The following is a 17,362-nucleotide window of genomic DNA, read 5'->3' on the forward strand; positions in this document are numbered from 1 at the left end:
AATTTGTTTTCATTGGTTTAAGGTAGTAAAGATTAATTATTGTTAGATAATATGATTTTTGTTATTTAAAAAAAATCTTCATAATTTTAAAATTTAACATAGACAAATATTTAAATAATTAACATATGGATGTATAATATTACAACATTAAATTATATCTATTAAATTTATACTATCTATAAATCCAATGGATCATCTATTATTTAAATCTAATTACTAATAGCCCAATAAAAATTTGTGGTAGACCCAAAATTCAAATGATAAGATTAGAGATTAAATGTAACGTGACTTTTTAGGAATATGTCCATTAGGTTCATTTTAATAAAAAAAATCACACATGAATCAAGGTTATGACTTCTATTTTAATATATAAGATTATTTGATAAGAGCAACCTTATTTCATATCATTGGTTGTGGTTATGATTTTATAAACCTCTTCATGATTAAAATGTTTATTTTGTTGAATTTATTGATCTTTTTTTTGGTAAAATGTTAAATTATTATACCAAATTTTAAATTTTTTACAGAAGCACAGAGAAAACAAGAAACAGAATGCAGAAATGAAACTAAACAGAGCATCTAGAGACAAGCAGATTCAATTACGACAGACTATGGTCCTAGAGGCAGACAGGAGTAAGCGTAGCGTCGATGGCCCAAGGGAAAGGAATGAGCGGACTGAGACCTTGAAGCAACGAGTAAAAACCTACAGCTTCCGAGAAACTCAATCATCAATACCTTCACCAAGAAACACATCACGGAGCAACCAACCCACTCAAAATCTCCTCACCGACAGCACGAAGAGGAGTCCACTGACAAGCGGTGCCGTCGTTCGAGATAGGGAACTGGAGATTACTGTCACCAACCCTCCAATCCCGGGACCGTATACACCCATTTAACCCACCGCACACGCAGAGCAGTGGGACATGTCAAGCACACCTCCTCCGGAAAAAGCGACCTTCGAACAAACAAGAAGCCCGAGTGCCAAACTAACTACTAACCACCTGCTAAAGACCGGTCTGCTTACACAGAAGCTACACCACCACAAGATGACGATTTATTATGGGAGAAGAGAGAGACTAACGCGCTGCCACAGTCAAGAACCCAACTCCGGAAGACAGAGACAACCAAAGAGACGCAGATGCTGTCCCGTGTCTCGTCACGTGCTGCCACAGAAACCTCCAAAACTCGGGCGACAACACCGAGAGAAGAAACTCCCCACACGTACCCATGACTGAGAACCAGCCACAGGATCTCACAGGAGCTAGGCGGATCCGGAAGAGACCAAGAAACCGAGACTAAATATCCGGCCAAGAAGCACAAACCTCACCAAAGGAATGTGAGACGCTGAAGAACCGCCAGATAATAGTCTCATCTGGACTCTATGCGCTGTCACACTCCTGGTTAGAATCGAAGCTCCGAGAAAAATTGAAGAAGAACTCCAACGATCTGAATAGACAGGTGAAGGATCGAAGTCGGGCTAAGCCCTCTCCTCCCCACCGCCTTGGTACCGACAGATCTACTGTAGGATCTCCAGCGAAGAGACAACGCCACCAACCACCCATGAAGCCGACTCCGACGACAGTCCCTACCTCCGAACGTCGCCGTTACACCAGATCTGCCACCACGCTAGCCAAACCACCGGATCTATCGCGAATAGAAGAGGGATCTGAAGCGGCGAATCAAACCCAGGGCTTCGACAAGACCGTAGAGAGGAGGAAGGAGTCAACGGAACAAAGAGAAAAGGGAACAAGAGAGCTCCCGACGACGGTCAAAGGAATCACCGCCGCCGGAGCTGGGAAGGGAGGGAGATTAGGTTTTCTTTTCCAGAGGATTTAGAGAGAGAATTGGAGGATAGAGGTTTTCTTTATAACTAAAACATAAAATGGACGATTCATAATCATTTAATTTTTTTTTTTTTTTTGAATCGAACGGCCATTCTATTACTCAAGCTTGAGGTGGTCTGGGTAACCAGACCGGAATAGAACAACCAATGAAAAGTAACTCCCTATGGAAGGATCTAGCATTCTTAGCTAAAAAGTCTGAAAATTGATTTCTCGCTCGTGGAACATGAGTGATGCTAAACTCCGGGAAGCATATACGTAGCGTCTCTATCCTCTCCAATTCCGTCGCAAAGCTAGGCCACGCATGAGGATCATCTAATATTGCGATCAGCTCCTTACAATCCGTCCCAAAGCGCTGACATGTTGAGTGCTGTAGCATATTCTCCATTGCCCACCGTAGCGCTTCTACTTCCGAATACAAGGCTGATTCACGTCGAGGAAGATTCTTCATCCCCATGAGCTGAGTATTTCCCGTATTGTCCATCCAAACCCATCCAAGTCCACTGAAGTTGGCAGATGTTGTCCAAGATCCATCCAGCAAGCAAATATTACCCAAGCTTATGACTTGAGGGTTCTCTATATTAGTCTCTTGTACCATAGGTTGTGTCACATCGTTCGCAGCAAACCAGGCCTGACATTCACTCTCTGCATAGCGGACTAACTCCAAAGGATCTCTATCTATCCCCTTGAATAGTTTATCATTCCTAGCTTTCCAGATATACCAAATTATCCAGGGAAAAGGATCTCTGTCTTGTTCCGGCTCAATAATAGAGTTTTTTCTCCAGAATAGGTAGTCCATATTGGCGTAGACACTTGGTAGTGGAAATACCTCAGGGCTTGTTGGGGTTGTCGATAAGGTCCAAGCTTGTAGCGCTGGCGGGCATTCAAAGATAGCATGTGTGACTGATTCATCCAAATCACCGCATCTTGGGCAGTAGTTATCACATCGCATATTACGTCTTGCTAAATTCCTTGTTACTGCAACATGCCCAGTCAATAACTGCCAAATAAGATGACATATTTTCGTAGGCGCTTTTAACTTCCAAGCAAAAGCTTGAAGCTTGGTAATACTCGGTTCCAATATCTCCTGTGCTTCCGCCGTCTTCAATAAATTCTGGGCCACCCAATATCCAGATTTAACCGAGTATTGGCCATTCCTTGTGTAGCTCCAGCAAAGAGTATCGCACCGGTGAGATGAACTGATGGCCAAACTCTTTATAAGCGGTATGTCCTCGGGATTTACATAATTCTCCAATAATCCAACATCCCAATCCTTCCCTATCTGATCAATGAGATCGCTTACTCTCATGTTAGGATGCATTACTGGTGCCACAGGGACAGCCGGCCTCGCTGGGATCGTTGGGATCCACGGATCCTCCCACACCTTTACTTCATAACCTGAGTGTATCTTCTGTCTGATTCCCAGCAATAACAACTTCCTTGCAGCAGAAATGCTAGTCCACACATAAGATGGGCAGCTAGCCGAGTTTACTCTCAGCGGCGAGGTTAATTTGTAGTATCTCCCCTTCAACACCCGAGCGACCAATGAGTCTGGGAATTGAACCAGCCTCCATAGTTGTTTTGCCAACAATGCCAGATTGAACTCATGGATCATACGAAACCCAATCCCTCCTTCCTCCCTTGGTAGGCAAACTTTTTCCCATTTCGCCCAGTGAATTCCTCTCTTTGGTGGGTTTGAACTCCACCAGAACCGTGCGATGGCACTAGCTAGGTTTTCACATATCTCTAAAGGGAGCAGGAAAGTAGACATGACATAAGTCGGAAGAGCTAGCAGAATATATTTTATCAGAACTTCCTTCCCACCTTTTGAAAGACACCTACCCGTCCATCCATTTACCCTGTGCATTAACTTGTCCTTGAGGAATGCAAACAATTTGCACTTGGATCCGCTTATATCTTCCGGGATACCTAAGTAGGTTCCCATCCCTCCTTCGTTTTGTATACCCATTGTATCTTTGATCTCTTGCCTGGTATTTGCATTAATCCGCTTACCAAAGAGTAAGGACGACTTATCGAAGTTGATACATTAGCCAGAAGCTTTACCATATTTCCTGACTACTTTCATTACTTCTTCACATTCACGGGGCTCCGCCTTACAGAAGAAAAGGCTATCATCAGCAAAGAGAAGGTGAGATACCGAGGGGCACGCGCGTGTGACACGCATCCCCGTTATCTTCCCTTGATTCTCTGCATGATTAAGAAGGCTAGCGAGCGCTTCCGTGCATAGAATAAAAATGAAAGGAGACAAAGGATCTCCTTGTCTTAAGCCTCTACCAGGAACGATATTTCCTCTTGGTTGACCATTCATAAGCACCTTATATTTTACCGACGTAATGCATCGCATTATCCAGGTTATCCACGTCTCTGAGAATCCCATTTTGCGCATGACGGCTTCAATGAATGACCACTCCATTCTGTCATATGCTTTGCTCATGTCCGTCTTAATAGCCATCCTTTTACTGCGACCACTTGGTTTAGTCTTAAGCGCGTGAAACATTTCTTGGGCAATCATAATATTGTCTGAAATCTGTCTTCCAGCAACAAAGGCTGACTGGGTCTCTGAAATCAAGCCTGGTAGCACTTTCTTTAATCTTTGGCATAAGACCTTCGAAATTATTTTATAGCTTACACTACACAAGCTTATTGGACGGAATTGAGCCATATCATTAGGCTTGGCCATCTTCGGGATGAGACATATATTTGTATCATTTAATCCATTCACCACCATTCCCTCGATAAGGAAGTTATTAACCATAAGAGTTAAATCATCCTTTACAATATCCCAGAATTTCTGATAGAATAGCGCAGTCATCCCATCTGGTCCTGGAGCCTTCTCTTGATGCCTAGCAAAAAGAGCCAATTTGACCTCCCATTCCGTTACCGGAGCTGTAAGGTTTTCATTCATTGCCCCAGTGATTGTCGTAGGAACTTGAGCTAACGCCTCTTCAATGTCCTCAGGGTTAGACGATTCAAAGATCTGTCTAAAATAACTAGTAGCAATGGCTACTAAACCCTCTTCATCCTCAACTTTATTTCCATTCACATCTTGGAGCTGCGTAATTTTATTCCTGGCTCTTCTCTGTTTTGTTAGTGCATGAAAAAACTTTGTATTTCTATCCCCCTCTCTTAGCCAGAACACTCGACTCTTCTGTTTCCAGAACATTTCTTCTGCTTTAAGAGCATTAGAGAGATCCTTCAATGCTGAGGCAATTTCTTCTGTGGTAGCATTGTCATCCGCATACATGCCCTCCACTTTCTCTTTCAATTCCTCCACCAGTCTCGCAGAGTTGACATTATGCTGCCTCCTCCATTCCCCCAAAGCTTTTCGACAGCTAGAGATATGTTCCATAATAGTCGCTTCTGGAGGTAAATCAGGAGATTTCCATCCCTCCAGGATGACCTGCCTTAGCTCCTCATTGTCTAGCCATCTTTTATCAAACTTAAATTTTTTTGATCTCCTCATTGGTTTTACGAGTATATCTGCGAGAATCGGACGATGATCCGATCCCCACAATCTCATATACTTGACACTCGAGTGAGGAAACTTCTCATGCCAATCTGCATTTCCTACTGCCCTGTCTAAGCGACATCTAACGGTCATTCCACCTGCTCTTTTACCTACCCATGAAAGCATGTCTCCCGTGAAAGGGAACTCTAGCATTCCACAATCACTAAGCATCTGCTTAAAAGGCAGGAAAGAACTATCAGCCCGTTGTCTTCCTCCTACTTTTTCATCATGACCCGTAATTTCATTGAAATCCCCTATCATAAACCAAGGTCCAGATCTTGTTGTTGAGAAACGCGTAAGACGTTCCCAAACTTGATCACGTCTTTCTAATACAGGATCCCCATAAACAAATGTCATATAGACTTTTATTCCATCAATGACTGCCTCAATGTCAATCATACGGTTATTCGAAAATAAAACATTAACTTGAAATTCATCCATAAAAAATAAAGCTAAACCTCCGCTGAGACCAAGTGGCTCAACAGTAAACAAATGATCAAACCCTAAGTCGGCCTGAATGTTTTGCAACATCAGCCTCCTGTTCTTTGTTTCAGAAAGGAACACAAGTCCTGGGCGATGCTTCTGACACATCTCCGTAAGGCGTCGAACTGTGAGGTCGTTCCCAATCCCCCGACAGTTCCAACTGATTGTCTTCATTGATGGCGTCGCGATGAGTATTTGGAACTCATCAAACCATCATGTTTTGACGCCTTCTCTTTATCCTTACTAGATCCATTATGACGTCGTGGCTTTTCACCACCCTCAGCTACATGTGAGACTGTGGCCGTTGATCGTTTGCTTGGAGATCCCCTATGAAGGATCTCGAACTTCATGTTAATGCCCAAAGGGGCACTACGTTTCGCACCCAGCTTCTTAGTCCGTGATGACCTCGAGCTGCTACGCCGTCCCAAGTCCTGAAGAGACCTCAGTTGAGGTTGTCTATCCTCCAACTCCATAAGATCTAAACCTAGCATGTCCTCGCCATCATCTCCATCAGCCATCAGTGCACCATCAAACTGTTCCATTATCTCCATATCACTCAGCGCCCCAATGATAAGGTCATCGGCATGACTCGGCTCGCCATTAGGGGAGAACGCGAGAGCTCTAGCCTCACCCCTATCACGTAAATTAACGTTCCCCTATCACGTAAAGTAACGTTTTCCTCCATAGGATGATCTGCACGCACCGGAGTCACAATGGTGCTTGCTAACTTTCTATTGCTTGTTTTTTCACCACTCCTCATCTCAGCCAAATCAACTATGGAACGTGATTTGTGCTCAGGAGATTGTTCATAAGGAACTATCTCACCGGACGTTGCTCCTCGAATCATTGCATCCTCATCAACAGCAGACTGACCCCTTCCCACTTCATGCGTCTTCGGTTTCACTTTCCATGCCTTCTCGTTTGGACGCGCATAGGGACCAGGATTATCCCGTGCACTACCATACCTGTTCCTCCTTAAATGATCGTCTCTGCTACGGATAATCCTATCCGAGTGACGACCCTGACTGTTGTCGTTCTCCCAGTAGCGAGGCCCCTGTCCTCGCGTACTCTTATCATCATACCTTACCGGCTTAGACGTATAATATCGTGAAGATTGCAGCTCCCGGGTCTGCAGTGACGACTGCTGGGAGGGTCTAGCATTTACCAGAGCATCACGACTCCAGTTTTGACGAGGCATATCCTGAGCCCGCTGTACTCGGGAAAAAAAGTCAGGCCTTTCCACATGTTGTAACCGTGATCTAACATCCATTGAGGGGCAATATCCTTTCTCATGAGATAGCAAACCACAGATTGTACAGTGTTTGAAAAACTTGTCGTACTTTATTTCAATCGTAACCTCATCTCCCTCGTAATCATTTAATTAAATATTTCTTTCCTCTCAATAATATATCTCAGATTTTCTACACAACAATTTATTTTCACTTTTATCAGTCAGCCAATTATTTCCGACATCTTTATATCGTAAAATCCCGATTATATTTTGATTAGTCTAAGATTATTTTTGAGGTGCTAGGTTCATCCCAAACATCCATTATCCCGAACACACAAAAAAAAAAAAACTTTTGTCTTTATTTGAAATAATCAAAAAAATTCAACTGTACTACTAATTCAACATCTTTGGTTCAAACAAAAACCAGAGAAGTGCGTGTATTGACTTTGACTAAGACCAGACGTTCCCACAGTCCCCACCACACCACACTATACGTTGCTATTTTTTTGACCGCCTTAGATCAATGTCAACACTGTTATTTCATTTTACGTTTTAAGTTTTAACATACCATCACCAACTAGTTCAAAGTTGATCTTCACCTAACAAACCCGGTTTATAACAGACTCGGTCAACAAAAAAAAAAGAGTTGACCAACAACCTAGTGATGATACCTATCCCTTTAAAAGGAGTAGCAACTGCGTTAACAAAGTTCCATCACAAACCAAACTACACACAATATCTCTCTCTCAAAGAACATTAACAAGAGAATTTTCTTTTCAAGAAATCAACAATGCAGAATCTGAGAAATGGCGAAAAAGGCGACTCTCATTGGATCCAATTTATGTTATTTGTTCAATTTTCAATAACAACTCTTCTCTTGAAGTGTCTTGGTCTCGAAAGGTCTTCATCCTCATCTTCTAGCTCTTCCGTGTCATCTCACGGCGAGGAAGAAGACGGTATCGAGATGAAAGAGGATGAAGATGATATGACCGTTGAAACCACAGAGCGGAGGTTGCAGAAGAGTAAGCCTAAGCCTAAGCCTAAGCCAAGCCCAGGAAAAGGAGGCAAAATCAACTAGGATTCATATAAACATATACGTGTATACTATAGTCTATACTTTAAATATACAAACGCACACACATATACGGAATAAGTAAATGCAAATGCAATACAAACAAAGCTGTAATATGATTTATATAGTCATATGTTTTGAATGTCAATCTGATAATAAAATCAAGTTTAGTGTTATTATTTGCTTACCGATTAACATAAGATAATCAGCTTCAGCATGCATAGGCGTAATCGATTAGGCCTATTAATAATCGAGTGACTGAACAAATGCAACCTTCAGCTTCAATGGGGTATTTAGTGATTAAACGGCCGGCCACATAGACCGACTTTTTTAATGCCAAACATAATATTTTTTATAAATGTTCCAGAAAAATAGTTTCTAAACAGATGTTTTTAAATAATGTTCAAGAAAAATAGTTTCTTTTTTTTAAGTCTAATTTACTGCCGCCTAAACCGATTTTCAGAACACTGATACGTGAAACAGGTTTCTGTTGGTGGTCGATGGAGTAGGTTCAAGACTTACTCAACGCTACAAAGAACATTGGAGATCTGGGGTTTGTTCTAACGTTTATTTTCAGAACATGGTTAAGCAATAAGAAATTTTCATACAACGGTTGTTACTAGTGTTACTTGTCTATTAGTATTATTTTGTTATGTTAAAAGAACATTCTTTATTTGCTTCCTTTTTGTACTTTAGGGGGAATGACTGAGGAGAAAGAGGTTTTGAGAAGAAAGGTTATAGCTAAGTGGTTGAAGGAAAACATATGGAGATTAGGTCCTACATTTAATCAAAATTGGCCAGCAGCTTTCTTCCAGAGTGGACATACTTCCTCAAGAATATGTTGATCAATTCCAATGGCTACTCTTATGTGTTGCATATATATTTATTTATTTAATAAATATTATGTTTGAAGGATCAAGTTCCTCCTTTCTCTTCTGCTACTACAGCTCTATCAATTTTTGAAGAGGAGCATCTGTTAATGATTTATTCGACCGTTTTGATTATGAACCTATAGCTGCAGCTAGTCTTGGTAAGAGTCTTTTGTGGTAATGTATGAATCTTTTTTTTTTCTTTTTTTTTTGATGAATCTTACCTGGAGCAAGCAAGAAAACTATGACAATCGCAGTCTTACAAACAGAGATCAATCTTGTCTATCTCTCTCTCTAGCAATGGAACAAAACAAAAAAGAATTATTCAAGATCAATATCATCATCATCAATCTTCTGACCGAACCCCCTTGGTCCAGCTCTGGCTCTGGTTGCTGCTTTCTTCTTGCCACTTTTCTTAGACTTCTTTGCTGCCTCTTCTTTCTCAAACTTGTCTCTCTCCCTCTTCCCAAGAAACTCAGTCACTCCTATGTAAACAACCTGTAACAAACAATCTTACTCTCACCGGTTTAGACACTTGCAAACCGGGTTTGGTTCGAGTCAAACACTGTTAAATAGAGGATAAGATTTTTGGTAATATGTGGATATAAAAAAACTTACACCAATGGTGAGAACACTGAGAGCAAGAAAAGCGACAATGAGAAGCACTTGTATGATCAAAGCAACACCATCTTGGCCACCACCAGACACAATAGCTTCTGAAGAAGAAGAAGTATCAGAAGAAACTATCTCCTCTGGTGTTGCTGCACACAATCTCCATAATTGTCTGTCAGAAGAAGACAGGATCTTCTTTCTCTTTGAAACAGACCAAGAGAGTGGAGGAGATAACTGGTGGGTGGTTTTAGCTGGATTTTGTAGTCTTGATCTGAAACTCGGAAGAGAGAGATATGGAGTTGTTGTCGCAGACATCGCAGTTCCTCCACGCTCTTATCTCCTCTTCACTTCGCTTTTATTTTCTTCTTGAGATTGAGAGAATACATATGGGCCAGGAAAAAGAGAAGTCCACTATATTGTTTCATGGGCCGAGATACATAATGGGCCGATATATAAGCTATATAACCACATACATTAGATAAATTAATATACCAAAGAAAAAAATTAATATCTCTTTAAATTAATAAATTTCACCGGTCCCAACTTGGACCGGTTCAAAATTTGACACAAATCGATAAAGTAATAACATAATATTTTTTAGAAAATTTTATGTAGATATATGGTTCTATTAATATTATAAAGTAATAATTTATATATATATATATATATATATATACATATTTTATATAAGTAACAATCTATTCTTATATTGTTTGTTATATATTCACAATCAAATTATCTTTATATTTTATTCACACTCAATATATTTTTGATGAAATTTAGCAATAATATATTTAAAACAATATTTAAGTCATATGCAATATATATTATATACACCAAATAATATAATAAAATTAATATAAATGTAAAATTTCAAAAATAAAAATTAATGTTTATACACTATAATCAAATATTTTTCTTATCTTAGAATAAATATATCTTAAAATAATAAATATAAATAAGGAAACTTTTGTATATTAAAATCTCTATAAATTAAAAAAATTTCAAAGTTCCAACATTTTAATTTATAGAGATTCTATATAATTTTTATGTAAAACATATTATACACATTATGTTAAATTATTAAATGAAAATTTTGTTAATTGAATAATATATATAAAAATTGACAATATTATTTTTATAGTGAACCAAATGGTAAGAAAGAACCAAGAACTGAATAAAGATACAAAAATAAAAGCAAAACAATATTATTATTTTCATATAATTTCACTATTAAATTTCATATAATTTCACTATCATCATTTAATAAATTTCACTATTAAATGATGATATTTATTTTTATTTTTGTCAACATGATGTTTTTTACTTATTTATAATAACTTTTTATTTTAAATATTTAATTTTTATAAATTTGATTACAAAAAAAAATTCATAATTTTTTTCATTTATTTAGATACATCACTTTATTAAATTAGTTTGATTTGCATTTGTTCTGTTTAATCTGCATGATCTGCATTTGTTCGGTTTGAACAACATTTCTGTTTGATCTGCATTTTTTGAACTGCTCACCCATTTGAAGCCTTAGATAAAGAAGTAAGAGTTCCTCTGTATCAAAACATTTGTGTATGCATAATTTACATAGATCATATACTGTACATAAATGAACTGAAATCACGATTAGTTCACTATTGATTTGCTAAATGAGATACGGAATTGAGCAGAGTCATTTTGATAAATTAAAATGGGCTGTACTGATGTGGGTTTTACTTTTGAGCTAGCCCATTTCGGCTCACACTATTATTTGATTCAAGTCAGATCACCTGATGGTGGTAAATTATTAAACGACGTATGTGCATACGATCCGTAGACTTGTGTTACGGTAATGGAGCAACATATGCTAAAGAGACCATTAAACAAAAAAAAAATCCAGACGCATAAGAATCGAAATTATATATAGTATAAAAACTTAGATTGTGAATATAAAAAAGTTACCGTAGTTAGTATTATATAATAGTGAATATAGCTTTAAGAAAGAGAAAAAAACAAAAATAGCACTAAATCAAGTTTATGTTTTCAAACTAGCACTCAAGGTCAAAAGTCACAAAAATAGCACTTAATGTTTTATCAAAAGTCACAAACTTAGGGTTTAGAGTCAAAGGGAGGGGTTTAGGATTTAGGGTTTAGGGTTTAGGGTTTAGAGTTTAGGATTTAGGGTTTAGATTTTATGGTTTAGGGTTTAGGATTTAGAGTTTAGGGTTTAGGGTTTAGAGTTTAGGGTTTAGGGTTTAGGGTTTAGGGTTGAAAAATGAGGTTTTGGAGATAAGATTTCAAATTTTGAAAAATAAAAAAATTAAAATTTTCAAAGGATAAATTTAGAAATGTGCTATTTTGGTCATTTTAGTTTTTGAGTGCTATTTTTGTGATATAAACTTAGAAATGTGCTATTTTGGAGATTTGCCCTTTAAGAAATATAAGATCATAATGTTAAAGTTCAAAAAAACAATTTTAAAATTTTGAGATGGTTTACGTTTTATTGAAGTAAGAACTTGGGAAGTTGCTGATGCGTATTTTAAAAAATTGATGATTTGAAAATAAGGTGAGACTTCAATAAAACGTAAACCATCTCAAAATTTTAAAATTAAATGGTAATCAGACCGGACCAACCGTTGGGAATAACAGTCAATGGCGCTCGCTGGAAATTCAATAAAACGTAAACCAAATTCCTCAAATAGTTACCTTTCTCTTCAATAGCAATTTTTATTTTATGTGGAAAGAATCCAAAAAATAAAAAAATATTAAAAGGGGTGATCAACATTACACCGTCGGAACTCAAGAAAACTTAACGTTCACAGGTAAAGCTTGCTCGTTCTCACCGTGTCGTCTGAGTCAAGTCTGAGTCACCTTCGATTCTTCACTCTTCTTTTTGCTCGCAAGTTTCAAGATGAAAGATGGTGAAATTAAAGCTTAAGCGAAGAATATTAATGTAATACATCTTTTAATCATAAATATGGGGAATATATGATTCTTTTCCTCTATATTTTGTTTTTTTTTGTTTAATGCAATGGGAGATTGAAAACGAGAGGTGAAAAAGTTGGAAAAAAAAAAACAAAAGATCCAAAATTTATAAACACACTTGTCTGACTACATCAATAAGCCAAGGATCTAAACTTTATAACCATGCTTACCTATAAAATAATTTCTCCATAACCACAGTCATTGCAATTGTAATGGTCAGGGAAAAGCTGTTTAAAACAAATTAGGTGTTTCAAAGAAGTGACCACACTTTTAGTTTCGTTTTCAATGACCACATTTACACTGACCCTGACCACAATGTGTGTTTTTACTGACCACATCTTCTGTTAGAACATAACAGTTCATCCCCAAACCAACCACACATTATGTTTCCAATCACCATATAAGGACGAAATGCACAACTAAAAGAAAGGGCATTTTCGTCACAGTATTTCAAAAGCAAAAGCAAGGGCACAAAGTACACCATTGGCTACAAGTATGTTAAACCGTAAAAGTGGGAGCACAAAGTACCTATATATGTAAAACTCTCAAATAGTACATGTCTCTTCCGCTTACTCGAAACGCATCGTTTCAATTAATTGCTTTTATTTTATTTTCTCTATCGTTTAACAAAAGAAAACAATCTGACATTAGATTTGTTATCTGTCCAAAGAGCAAAAACCAAAAATGGAAAAAAAGATAGAAATAAACGAATCAAAAGAAGCAAAAACATTGAGAGTCTCTTCGGACATCAGACTCAAATTAGGGCATAAAGCCTTGTCGGAAGAAGCAGCCATGGGGAGAAGAAAAGTAGAGATCAAACTAATTGAGAACAAAAGTAGTACACAAGTCACTTTCTCTAAACGACGCACTGGTCTCATCGAGAAAGCTCGACAGCTTTCAGTTCTCTGTGAATCATCCGTCGCTGTTCTCGTCGTCTCCGCCTCTGGAAAACTCTACAACTCCTCTTCCGGTGACAAGTAAGCTGTTCCGGGTCTCTCTCGTCTTGTCTTATTTATTACCCTCTTTGTTTAATTACTTTCTAGATATAGAAACTTCAAATCTAGCTAGGGCTTTTTGTTTTCTTCAAATTAACTGAGATTTCTCTTTGTTTTACTGATGACGACTGCCTATGCGTGAGCTCAAACCTAATTTAAGATTAAACATTGTGGTGGCCTAGCTAGATATGTTCTTGATTTTCGTTTTTTCCCCATTTTTTATACGAATTTTTATTTTTATTTTACCTTTATTATAAAGAATTTTAATATTGCATGTGAATTCAAGAATTTTTCTACACGTGGTGGTACTCAATGTTGTTGAAGTAATATATATAATATATTTGTATCGCTGCTTCGTCAGTTTTTCACTTTCAATTTTTATTTTTTTTATTTAAGATGCAGTGTACAATATTGTAATGCACTTCAGGAGAATTGTTTTTTTTTTTTTCCTAAAACACTTCAGGAGAATTGTTGAGAGATTAATCGGGGTTAATGGTGACACTGATCAAGAATCTTTGGTTTAAAATGGAGCTCTTTTGTTCAATTATTCATCTGAAAAAATTTCTTGACTTTTTGTTTTGTAATTTCTCCGTGATTGATTTGTTGATGAAGTATCCTCCAAATACCATGTTTGGTTGTAGAACACTGAAAATTTCACATAGATACTTAGTCACACATGCTACATTACTTATCTGATTGGATATCTGTTTTAACCCTTTAATCTTGATCGGTGTGTGCAAAGGACACTATCCAAGATATATATGTCTAGATTAATAGCGACCTTTTGTTGCTCTTCAAGATTTTGTTCCTTTTCTTCATGCAATTAGTCTAGTTTTGGGTTTCTTTGCTAAAGAACACTCGAACTTAAAATTAGTCTGCGGTCGCTATGTTCATATATATGTGGCAGTGGCAGTGGCAGTGGCCTAATGGGTTTACTCAGTAGAAAGTAATCGTTTTTTTTTTCTCCTATAAGAATGAATCCACTAAGCTACAACCCTTTTTAACAGGTGTGATATTCTTCTCTGTGGTAGTAGAAGTTCCAAATTAAAAACATGCAAAACCTCTTGGCATTTTCCTTATATATCTAGGAGAGATAACAATGAGCCCAGACTAAGCTACAACTTTTCCTATCTTACGCCAGAGAATCTTAAAAATGGATGAGAACAAATGTATTGTAGGAAATTGAAATGTAACTCATCACTATGCATACGAGTATATCTCTATATAGTTTCTTCGCACTGCATTGATATTTAATTCGACTAAAGCTTGATCATGGAAGAAGTTATTGGGAACCTAATCTACTTGTTTCCATTTTACAATAGTCAAACTCTAGTCATAGCTAGTTTCTTTGGTAGTTTCTCTTATATATATAACGTATTGGCACTTTTCAAGCTGTGTCGACTTGAGATTAGGCTTCTTATTATGTTCCTTATTAATTGCACAGTTTTTTTGGTGATTAAAAGTTAAATTACTTATTCATAACTTCATATGCAAGTGAATATATAGTGAATTAAAGCCAAACTGTATTTGAATTCTTTCAATAAATCATGGACATCACAAATTAGGATTGCAGCCGTGATCTTACCTTATTTGCTTTCTTGGCTTATCCTTTATGGAGTCATTCCCACAACTTTAAGCCAAAGGTTTTGTTTTCAGTTCTCCGATTCAGTTGAATATACGTTTAAAAGCTTCAATAATAGCTTGGTGTAACATGGACACCATGTGAAGCTAAATCCATTGGTATTTATAATTTTCATGTATAAATAGTCAAAATTTATAGCGACTTTACCAACTTCTAGAGATTTTCCTTGTATATATGAACATATACATGGACATGGAAAAAAAAGAAAATATACTGTAATGGAAAAGTAAATCTAATATGGACGTTGCAAAACTATAGTAGCTAGTTACAAAGATACAAAAAATGATTGGAAACAAACATGTTTGTGATTTTGTTTTAAGCGATATACACCACATTTATGTCTATATAGAAACTAGTTATAAGTAGTATTAATGATACAAACTTAAGTCACTCATATACAATATCTATGTATAATAGCATTCCCTTTCCGTTTCATTCTCTCTATAAAGGCCGCTATTGGTGCTCTTTCTAACTCGTAATTTAAAAAAAAAAGGTTCATGAATTGGCTCTTATACGTATTTTTGTTTTGTTCTTGATATCTCCAGCATGACCAACATCATCGATCGTTATGGCATACAACATGCTTGTGAACTTAGAAGCTTGGTAAGTTAGCTGAGAACATCATTTAACGTGGTCGTTAATGTCATGAAGGGATCGAAGTGTTGGCTGCGTCTGAGATAAACTCTATGCTTTGAACTTGTCATAGCGACTGAAGTTTCTATGTTTCCCATCATTTTTTTTCACGAGCAGGATCTTGCAGAAAAAACTCGGAGTTATCTTCCACACAATGAGTTACTCGAATCAGTCAAAAGGTTAGCACTAAGACGCCTTTTCCCCTCTTCATCTGATCAAAAAAGTTTTTTTTTTCCTTTGTCTACTTATGACTATGCAGCAATCTTGAAGAATCAAATGTCGACAACGTAAGTGTAGATTCTCTAATTTCTCTGGAGGACCAGCTCGAAACTGCTCTATCTGCAACTAGAGCTAGGAAGGTATATATGCTTGCTACGAAGTGAATGAACCGATTATTACATAAATATTCTGTCTAGTTAGTTTCCTAAGACCTTGCTTGACTTCAGATGAAATAACATAGTTTTTAATGTCATGTTGCAGACAGAACTAACGATGGAGTTTGTGAAGATGCTTCAAGAAAAGGTTAGTGCTACCATCCCGGTCATTATCGGCTATGCTGATTCTTGAATCCTCTTGCAGATCACTAGACCCAAATCTCTAGATTTTGGATGTATCGTTTGGTCTTGTCTTAGTCCCTGAATTGTTTTTGGCTTTTGTTATGTGATATTCTAATTAGAACAAAAAGGTTTTGTTGAAATCTTTGATTAAATGTGACTTATGGACTTGTCTGGAGATGGCTTGAAAACATGTTAATTAAGAGAACTTGTGATCATTTTCAAGTAGGAGGAGTTGCTGAGAGAAGAGAATCTGGTTTTGGCTAGCCAGGTAACAAGAGTACTATTTGTTATGCTTCTAGATACTAATTAAACACTTTATATACGTAGATAGATATTACACATATACAAAGGCGAGGTGGCACAGTTGGCTTAGCGCGTAGGACTTACGCAAGTATAAGAACATATGCATAACTATAGTTGAGGACTTTATGGATGGAAGACAATTTTATCTGAGACCCATAATTAAAGATATGATTTTTTTTCATGTTTCCAAATTTATATCTCTGTTAAACTTTACTTATTTAGTTGATAAGAACACTACAAGAAAACAGGGGGAACCCAATTTAAAATTTAAAATTAGGCAAAAGACATTATGCTTCTAGAATTCTTATTTTTCTTATCCTTGTTAATAGAGAAGAATTCTTTTTAGAAAGTTCCAAACGAATGTAATAGTTGCACAATTTCGGTCTTCCGACGACTTTCTGACGAATACCGAGAAACGTCATTCTGACGAACTTCCGACGATATTACGATGCGGATACACGAGACCAGAGTTCATCGGAAAACAACGTACCGACGAAGAACGTTCGTCGGACAATTCCGACGTAGAGTGTTCCTCGGTTTATTCCGACGAACTTTGGGCGTCGGACATTACCGACGGACAATGTTCGTCGGAATATACCGACGGACATATATCCGTCGG

The 17,362-nt window shown here is 37.3% G+C and overlaps 3 protein-coding genes across 5 annotated transcripts in view; 2 read left to right on the forward strand and 1 right to left on the reverse strand.

Moving 5' to 3' along the window:
- The first annotated feature begins 7,817 nt into the window (after positions 1–7,817).
- On the forward strand, positions 7,818–8,255 carry LOC106326415 (elicitor peptide 3-like). Its single transcript, XM_013764403.1, has one exon. It carries the CDS (start codon positions 7,875–7,877, stop codon positions 8,160–8,162), a length of 288 nt encoding a protein of 95 aa, XP_013619857.1. The 5' UTR covers positions 7,818–7,874; the 3' UTR covers positions 8,163–8,255.
- Positions 8,256–9,250: 995 nt separating this feature from the next.
- LOC106325203 lies at positions 9,251–9,977 on the reverse strand. The gene is made up of 2 exons (XM_013763230.1): positions 9,644–9,977; positions 9,251–9,523 (listed from the first exon to the last, which is right to left on the reverse strand). Exons 1-2 carry the CDS (start codon positions 9,950–9,952, stop codon positions 9,347–9,349), a joined length of 486 nt encoding a protein of 161 aa, XP_013618684.1. The 5' UTR covers positions 9,953–9,977; the 3' UTR covers positions 9,251–9,346.
- A 3,296-nt stretch (positions 9,978–13,273) lies between these two features.
- LOC106326810 (agamous-like MADS-box protein AGL27) overlaps positions 13,274–17,362 on the forward strand; it is a 4,519-nt gene continuing 430 nt past the window's right edge. Inside the window, exons 1-6 of one of the 3 annotated variants that reach the window (XM_013764730.1) lie at positions 13,274–13,590; positions 15,796–15,853; positions 16,001–16,062; positions 16,143–16,242; positions 16,364–16,405; positions 16,667–16,708. In XM_013764730.1, the coding sequence (XP_013620184.1) occupies positions 13,298–13,590; positions 15,796–15,853; positions 16,001–16,062; positions 16,143–16,242; positions 16,364–16,405; positions 16,667–16,708 (597 nt within the window). In that variant the 5' untranslated portion in view covers positions 13,274–13,297. Of the gene's footprint in view, positions 13,591–15,795; positions 15,854–16,000; positions 16,063–16,142; positions 16,243–16,363; positions 16,406–16,663; positions 16,709–17,362 lie in introns of all 3 variants that reach the window. The other 2 variants (XM_013764732.1, XM_013764731.1) reach the window with 2 other exon arrangements.

The sequence above is a fragment of the Brassica oleracea genome, chromosome C2 (genome assembly GCF_000695525.1).
Source record: "Brassica oleracea var. oleracea cultivar TO1000 chromosome C2, BOL, whole genome shotgun sequence".
NCBI lineage: Eukaryota > Viridiplantae > Streptophyta > Magnoliopsida > Brassicales > Brassicaceae > Brassica > Brassica oleracea.